At 49.2% G+C, this 8,798-nt stretch overlaps 1 protein-coding gene across 2 annotated transcripts in view; it reads left to right on the plus strand.

Annotated features, from left to right (window-relative positions):
• Positions 1-8,798, plus strand: part of Gle1 (GLE1 RNA export mediator) — a 34,631-nt gene that overhangs the window by 14,231 nt on the left and 11,602 nt on the right. For both annotated transcript variants that reach the window (XM_010627315.2, XM_010627316.2), the window contains 6 exons: positions 3,143-3,291; positions 3,699-3,759; positions 3,861-4,130; positions 6,979-7,207; positions 7,569-7,681; positions 7,797-7,866. In XM_010627315.2, the coding sequence (XP_010625617.1) occupies positions 3,143-3,291; positions 3,699-3,759; positions 3,861-4,130; positions 6,979-7,207; positions 7,569-7,681; positions 7,797-7,866 (892 nt within the window). The remainder of the gene's footprint in view (positions 1-3,142; positions 3,292-3,698; positions 3,760-3,860; positions 4,131-6,978; positions 7,208-7,568; positions 7,682-7,796; positions 7,867-8,798) is intronic.

Here is an 8,798-nt window from a genome sequence, read left to right on the forward strand (position 1 = left end):
TTTTTTTTTTTTTTTTTAAGTAAACATTCATTCATTCATTCCTTTATGCCTTGCTGGGGATTGAACCCATGGCCTCACCCATGCTAGGCAAATGCTCTGCCACTGAACTACATCACCAGCCCCTCAGCCTCCCTGTTGTGAGCTTTTTCTTATTACCCACTTGTTCCTTTTTCAGAGCATCACACTCACATTTCATGTCACACGAGTTCTTTTTTTAGATTTACATGTAGTCTTTGAAATATTTTTTCTTACTGATTTATCATTTTCCGTTTGTTCATCTTGATCTCCTTGTACAATGTAGAGATTCCCCACATATCTAAAGATGGTTGTTTACTAGTGGTCAGACCAGGCATTCAAGTAGAATAATCAGAACAGGATTATTAGGCTTTGAGACTTCCCAGGGTACCGTTCTGGAAAATCAGCTCCCAGACCAGAGGACATACTCACTGTGACAGCTGGCCCTCTCTTCCTGCCTTCCCTCCTTTCTCTCTCCTTCTCTTCTGTCTTCCTTCCTCATTTTTTTTTCACGGATTTCTCCATTTTTCTGTCTGTTTTTAGAGCTCCTCATGTTTGGCTAAGAGTGTGAATCACCACCAGACTGTCCCAATCTGTCTGGAAGCAGCTGGCTTCCTTACTCTCCTGTATTTGGGTCCCTGGTCTCAGCCAGGAGGCTCCCATCTGGGGTTTCTGTGGTTGTAGTGGCTGAAATTAGTGTCATGGCAGTCTGGCCTTTGGGGTGCACTGGGACCTCTGTCTTGCCCGGTGGCCTGGGCTTCCTCAGGTCTTTGTCAGTTTAAGAGACCAAGGATCCTAATCCAGGTGTGGTGGTGCATGGCTGAAGGAGGCTGAAGCAGGAGGATCAAAAGTTTAAGGCCAACCTGGGCTGCATAGGGAATTCCAGGCCAGCCTGGAATATAGAATGTGGTCCTGTCTCAAAAAAATAAAATACGTACGTACATACAGCGAGCATCTTAAGAGAGACTGGCCGAGTTGGTGTCCCTTTCAAACCTACCCTTAGAAGTCATATGCCAGCGTTTTATGGCCACATTCAGCTCACCACGGTAGTTATAAAGGCGGGGTTATTTGAAGTGGGGAGGAGTGGGTGGCAAAGAATTTGCAAGTGTTTTTAAAACATAGCGCAGATGCCTTGGTCATGGCCAGCTGTCTGTTGGCTGCGGGTGGCGGCAAGAAAAGTTGACTGTTTTGTCTGCACGCATTCGGCTTGTTCTTCCAGTTGAGCCCCAGGAGGCCACCGCACAGCAGAACTGGCATTTCCACTCTGTGGTCTTTCTGACTTGCCGTCTCCCACTGTCAGGAAGGCTCAGAGGAGAAGAGAGAAGTGGCTTGTGTTCAGTGTGCTTCTCGCACTGGAAGCTTAAAGTGACTTTCAAAATAGAATGACATATTGTTAATCGTCTCTTTTTACTGTGGTGCTGGCCCCTGTCCCTCGTGTATGCTGGGCATGTGCTCAAGACTGAGGCACCCCGGTTGTCCACACCCTGTCTCTACGCCACCGCCCAGCAGCATCTCACCCTCCTGAGCCCATCACTGAGTGTCCCGCACTGTGGCTTCAGGGGATCGAGTCCCTCGTCCCCAGCTCTTCCCCTTGTTTAACTGCATTGCCGTCAGTTGCAGGGCTGCCAGGATCCTCTGTGTCCATAGATCTTTGCACTCGTGTATGAGTTTTTCCTTGGTATAAATTCCTAAAATGGAACTGGGATAAGTACACTGTAAATTTTGATAAATACCAAATAGCCTTTAAAGCCATAGGAAAGTAGTTCAATCCCCAGTACCAAAAACACCCAAAAACATATGGAAGTGCTCTTGTGGGTGAGAAATGCAGTGTCAGCCGTCCTTAGGTGTAAGGAGAGGGACGCTGCTCAGTGCAGGTGGGGCAGGGGCTGTCCTAGGTAGAGGTAAAATCATGAGGAAGGGAGTGGGGTAGCAATGAGGCTAGCGTGTTTACGGGATTAAAATAGAATAAGAATTTCTGTAGCTTGTCATGCAGCCCTCATAAGAATACATAGGAGAGGGCCAGGGATTTAGCTCAGTGGTTCGGCTGCCTGCCTTGCAAGCCCAAGGTCCCAAGTTTGATCCCTGGTACCTGCAAAAAAAAGAATACATAGGAGAGAGCTGGGTGTAATGGCACTCATCTGTAATCCCAGGTGCCCTGGAGGCTGAGGCAGGAAGATAAATTTGAGCCAGCTGAATCAATGTAGAAAGACCTTGTTTCAGGGCTGGGGATTTAGCTCAATGTGGCCTCTGCCTTGTAAGCACAAGGTCATGAGTTCAATCCCAAGTACGCCCCCCCCAGAAAAGACCTTGTTTCAGAAGGAGCTGAGTTATAGTTCAGTGTGCTTGGATTTACTCACCAGTAACACACACATAAGGAATTCACAGGATGGAAGTTTAAAAGTACATGGTTGGCCAGGTACAGTGACACTGGTTATAATGCCAGCACTCTGTGAGACTGAGGCAGGAGGATCCCAAGTTCAAACCCAGCCTGCGCAACTTAGTGAGACTGTCAAAATAAAACACACACACAGACACACAAGGCTGGGGATTTAGCTCACTGGCACCACACCTGCCTTGTAAGCTACAAGGCCATAAGTTCTATCCTCAGTAAAAAAACAAAAAACAAAAAAAAGACACACAAAAAGGACTGGGATTGTATTCAGTGTTAAGATACTAGCTTCAATCACCAGTACTGCCAAAAGTAAAATAAAATAACAGGGCTAGAAGCCAAGTGTTCTGGAGCACACCTGTAATCCCAGCTCTCGGGGTCATTGAGGCAGAAGCGTTGCTGTGAGTTAAAGGCCAGCCTGGGATACACAGCAAAACTCTCAAAAAAGAGAGGTGAGAGGTGGCTGGTAGAGTGCACCTGCTCTTACTTAATCCCAAGTACTACAAAATCTAAACACATGGTTCCTGATACATTTCTCAGTAACTGTCCCTTCCCAGTACACGCTAGAGTGATACCATATTGGGCAGACCGCAAGAGCGAGGCTTCCACTGGTCCCCAGGAGTGGGCAGATGAGTCTGGCCCTCAAGGTCTGTGCGGCACTCAGGACTGAGGGAGGGTTGCCAAGGGCAGAGGAGCACGGTGTGGAGATGGTCTCAGAGCAGGTGCACTGCCTTCCAGGAGGGTTTGCGGCAGTGGCAGGAGGAGCAGGAGCAGAAGGTACGTGCCTTGTCAGAGATGGCTTCGGAACAGCTAAAGCGCTTCGATGAGCTGAAGATGCTGAAGCAGCACAAGGAGTTCCAGGAGCTACAGGAGGTGGTGGAGAGGAGGTGAGCCCCAGAGGACGCTGGGAGGTGGTGGAGAGGAGGTGAGCCCCAGAGGACGCTGGGAGGTGGTGGAGAGGAGGTGAGCCCCAGAGGACGCTGGGAGGTGGTGGAGAGGAGGTGAGCCCCAGAGGACGCTGGGAGGTGGTGGAGAGGAGGTGAGCCCCAGAGGACGCTGGGAGGTGGTGGAGAGGAGGTGAGCCCCAGAGGACGCTGGGAGGTGGTGGAGAGGAGGTGAGACCCAGAGGACGCTGGGAGGTGGTGGAGAGGAGGTGAGCCTTAGGTCTTGTTGGGAAGGAAAGAGCTGAAGTTCTCAGAGCTGGCAGGGCAGCTTCTAACTGCAAGTGGCCAGTGCAGTCAGTGAAGAAGCCCAGGCCTCACAAGCACCCCTGCTTCCTGCCATTTCCGTGCAGCACCAGAGAAGCCCTGGGCCATCAGGAGAAGCTCAGAGCAGAGCATCGCCACCGAGCCAAGGTCAGTTCTGGGACGTGGGTTGTATGCCAGAACCTGCCTCAGTGCCCAGGCCTGGGTGTCCGGTTCCCGGAGTCCCAGGGACCTCTGCTGGCCCTTTGCAGATTCTCAACCTGAAGCTGCGGGAGGCAGAGCAGCAGCGCCTGAGGAAGGAGGAGCAGGAGCGACTGCGCAAGGAGGAGGGCCAGGGCCGCCTGCGGAGCCTCTACGCCCTGCAGGAAGAGGTGCTGCAGCTCAATCAGCAGCTTGAAGCCTCAGCCTCAAGCGCCTCACACCCACATGGGGACCCACTGCAGGTGGACCTGGCGGCCTTCCGCGCTCGCGGCAACCAATTGTGCAGCCTCATCTCGGGCCTCATCCGTGCAGCCTCAGAGGTGAGGGCCACCCAGGGACTCCTCTGCCTTCAGAGTGGGGTTCAGCAGTGCAGTGTGTTTTCTGATTGAGAGGCAGTGCCTAGGCTGGAGTGCAGCTCAGGGGCAGAGCACTCACCTAGAGATTGCCTTGCAGTGAGTTCGACCCCCAGAGTAAAGCCTGCTTACTGGAGGAAGCGACAGTCACTGCTGTCACCTCCTTGCCCAGAGGCAACCTTGGTTAACATTTTCTTGTGTTCTTTTTCTGAATTTCTGGTCTTATTTCTTAGGTTAAAGATTTTGTTTCTAGCCAGGCATGTTTTGCACACCCCTGTATCCTAGCACTTGAGAGGCTGAGGCAGGAGGATTGCTGGAGTTCGAAGCCAGCATGGGCTATGTAGTAAAGCCTTGTCTCAAAAAAACAACAAAACAAAAGGTCTTTTTGCCTATATCTGAATTGTGTGGGTGGACAATAAAACTTTTTCTTCACTTGAAAAAAAAATCCTTAAGTTGCCAATTTGATAAATGGTTGGGGGTCATTTTTTTTTCAACTGGATTTTATTTTGTTTTATAATTTGTGTTTCCAAAGTTTGAACTGCACAACAAAGTATATCCAGAAGTCTAGCTTCTTTTTCTTGCTTTCTGTTCTTTATTTTGTTTTTTGTTTGTTTTTTTGAGACAGGGTATCACTATGTAGCCCAGGTTGGCCTTGCACTCGCAGTGATCCTCCTGGCTCTGTCTTTGGAGTGCTGGGATTACAGGCTTGTGCCACTGCGTCCAGCTTTCCACTCTGTTCTTGTCCCCGCTACGAAGGATATTTTCTTTTAACTTTTGGATATTGTGTCCATTCTTTAAATATGAAAGCCGGGCGGAGTATGGTAGTGAAATCTGTAATCCAAGCACTTGGGAGGCTGAGACAAGAATATCACAAATTTGAGGCCATCTTGGGCTACATAGCATGCCTAGACTATGTAGGGAGACCCTGTCCCCAAACATCAGAAGATGCTACTGAAATAAAAGATCACTTACTGTTGTGTGCCTGGCTGCTTCTGTACTAAGCAGTGTATCACAGCAAGAGGCGTCAGCTTCTTTATAACTTCATATAAGAGCGTAGTTCTGTGTTGAGAATGTACATTAGACATCTGTCCTGCCCCCATGTGTTATGACCTCTTTGGATTTCGTTTCTTCATCCTGGGGATTGAACCTACGGTCATTCTACTACTGAGTACTCCCCAACCCTTTTGATTTTTATTTTGGGACAGGTTCTTGTGAAATTGCCCAGGTGAGACTCGAGTTTGTGATCCTTGTGCTTCAGCCTTCCAGAGTATGCACCATCTTGCCTGGCTGGCATTTTTAAAAATAATGTGATTCTGGCAAAAGAAGTTAGAAATATAATGGAATATAAAATACCTAGAAATAAGTGAACACAAAATGGATGTGGTGCTGGGCATGGTGGCGCACACCTGTAATCCCAGCACTCCGGAGGCTGAGGCAGGAGGATCGCTGTGAGTTCAAGACCAGCCTGGGCTACATAGTGAGTTCCAGGTCAGTCTCAACTACATAGTGAGACCCTGTCTCAAAAAAAAAAAAAAAAAGCCAAAATGGATGTGGTTTCTACAATGAAAATTGCAAAGTTTTACTTATTTATTTATAAAATGAAACTTGAGTAATTAGATTAATAATGTTTCTGAAATTTCAATAAACTGAGGTATGGAATATGTTCAGAAATACATCGGACCAGGTCTGGGTCCTGCGTTATCTAGCAGAGTAGTGAATTAACTTGCTCTGGCCCAGGAGTAGACAGCACGATTGGGAGTGGAATAGCAAGCCGAGGAAGAGGCACATTTTTTGCAGGTAATGAACACGTAATCGTGCATTGCTTAATGACAGGGGCATCTTCTGAGAAATTTGTTAGGTAATTTCGTGGTTGTGCAAACATCTTAGAGGTGTCATCAAGTGATAGAATCTCACTGAACCACTCTTGTCTGTGCCGTCCACGGAGCTGTCATCACGTGGCAGCACCTGACTGTATGTTGGAGGTGTATAGACAGTTTTTTCAGTGCTGGTGACCAGACCCAGGCTTTCCACATGCTAGGCAAGTGCCGTCACTGAACTATCACCCGGCTCAGAGCAATTACGTCAGTGGGAAAGGGCCAGGTCCGTGTCCCTCTGAGAACACACGGCAAGAGTCGGGGCGGTGGGGATTTAGCTCAGTGGTGCTGCTGCCTGCTTCATAAGCTCAAGGACCCGAGTTCAATCCCCTGTACCAAAAAAAATTTTTTTGCAACTCTAAGGTATAGAGTCCCTGTGTAAGCATAGCAATAAAATCAAATCATAAAGAAAAGGTTGGTATGAAAATTTAAACACTGGGTTGGGGATTTAGCTCAGTGGTGCTGTGCCTGCCTCACAAGCGCAAGGTCCTGAGTTCGATCCCTCCGGTACCAAAAAAGAAAAACATAAACGTTGAGGATATTACACATTATGAAATATATTTGTAACATACGTAGCAGAATAAAATTTAATGTCCCTGGGTGGGGGGTTGTAGCCCAGTGATGCTGTGCCTGCCTGGTAAATGCAAGATACAGAGTTTGATCCCTGGTACTGAAAAAAAAAATCTTTAATTTCCCTGATAGAAACTTTTAAGAGGTGACTCTGGGCAGTGTTGCTGAGAACGTAGGAGCTCCAGCTTAGATAACTGGGTATGGTGGTAGATCTTTCAGCAGACAGGAGAGCTCCATGTGTAGATGTGTCCAGTGAAGGTGCTGGGCTGGCCTGGCCGCAGCAGGCCAGGAGTACCGCTCTGTGGGGTGTGATTGGACCTACAAGGGCACCTGGGGACTGAGTACTATGCCCCGTGTCCCTCTCTCGGCAGAGCGGCTACCCCACAGCAGAGAACCAGTCTGAGGCAGAGCGGGCCCTGCAGGAGATGCGGGACCTGCACACGAACCTGGGCCAGGAGATCAGCAGAGCCTTTGAGGACAAGAAGCAGGAGGCGGAGGCGGCCCGGGGCAAGCTCCAGGAGTCACGGGAGCAGCAGGCGCTGGGGGCCGCACCCCAGGCCCCAGGCCCTAGCCAGAGCCCAGGCAGGACACAGAGTGAAGGTGGGTGTGGTGTGGACATGGTCCTTGATCCTAGCGGATGTGTTACTCCACATATTGCTGCCACCGAGTATTTTGAGTAAATCCCTACAGGTATACGTGATGTCCATGCACTGTGTGAGAAGCGGTGGGCGCTGGAGCCCGGTCAGGGAACCCCGTTTCTCCTTGTACGCATGTGCCCATGGCGAAGCATTTCACCTTTCCGTGCCGGGCCTTTATCCACACTGTGGAGCTAAAACTGCTCGCTCACTGTTTCATGATGGCATTGTGATCATGAAAGCAGCTCCCACTGAGAGCATCGCCCCAGCCCCTGTGACTGGCTACGTAAACGCTAGCTGCTGCTGAAGTGTCTTCTGCTGCCTAGGCCTCCAGGTGAAGGTGCAGGACAGCACGATGCAGTGGTACCAGCAGCTGCAGGATGCCGCTACCCAGTGTGTGTCGGCCTTCGAGTGCCTGAGCAGCAGCAAGGACACACAGGTAGGGAAGGGAGGGTGGCAGGGTAGCAGGCCTTGGGTGCCATGGCAACACCCTCACCCTGAGGGCATCCGCCCGGCCCTTCAGAACGTACCGCCTTCTCCCTGTTCTCCGGCAGACCAAGAAGACGAAGATGGACCTGCAGAAGGCTGCCACCATCCCCGTGAGCCAGATCTCCACTGTTGCAGGTGGGTCAGGCGGTTGGGAACTCGGCCCTTCCCTTCCCAGCCTCATTGCTGTATACACAGTGCTGCTGGGCTGCAGCCAAGGTTCCTGTGAAAACGCTGTTTGGGGTGAGCACAGCTCAGTGTGGGACCCTCACCTAGCACATGCCAGGCCCGGGTTCCATCCCCAGAATCACAAAATACTTGTGTTCAAACAAACGTTAGTTGTTGCTGCCAGTATATATAAACTGGGTCGACCCTGTTTTTCTTCCTCTTTTCTTCATTGCAGATGTTAAAGTAATCACTGTGTGTTTACTTTTGTGTGTGTGCTACCAGGGCCTTTGCACAGATATGATCTTTTTAATTTTGAGATGGGATCTCACTAAGGTGCCAAGGCTGGGCTCACATTTGTGATCCTCCTGCCACAGCCTGCTGGAGTACTGGAATTATAGTCATGTACCACCATGTCTGCCCATTGACTGATTTTAATAAGCTATATAGTAATAATAAATTACTGTGGTGTCTTTTTTTTTGTTTTGTTTTGTTTTGTTTTTTTTGTTTTGGTGCCGGGGATCAGACTTTGGACCTTACACTTGCAAAGCAGGTGGCAGAACCACTGAGCTAAATCCCCAGCCCTATTGTGTTTTTTTGTTTTTTTTGTTTTTTTTTTTTTTTTGAGACAGGGTCTCACTATGTAGTTGAGGCTGGTCTTGAACTCAGTATGTAGGCCCAGCTGGCCTCAAAGTAGCAGCAATCCTCCTGCCTCAGCCTCCCGAGTGCTGGGATTACAGGCATGTGCCACCACTCCCAGCTGGATAGCTCTTAAGTATAAAGTTGACAGTTACTGCTACAAACATTGTAAAGGGAACCTAAGATGTGTCTTTCCTTTGGTCATAAACATTAGCTTTTTCTTTTTCTTTCTTTCTTTCTTTCTTTTTTTTTTTTTTTTTTTTTTT

Source organism: Fukomys damarensis, unplaced genomic scaffold (genome assembly GCF_012274545.1).
Source record: "Fukomys damarensis isolate Sample0158 unplaced genomic scaffold, DMR_v1.0_HiC HiC_scaffold_36, whole genome shotgun sequence".
Taxonomy (NCBI): domain Eukaryota; kingdom Metazoa; phylum Chordata; class Mammalia; order Rodentia; family Bathyergidae; genus Fukomys; species Fukomys damarensis.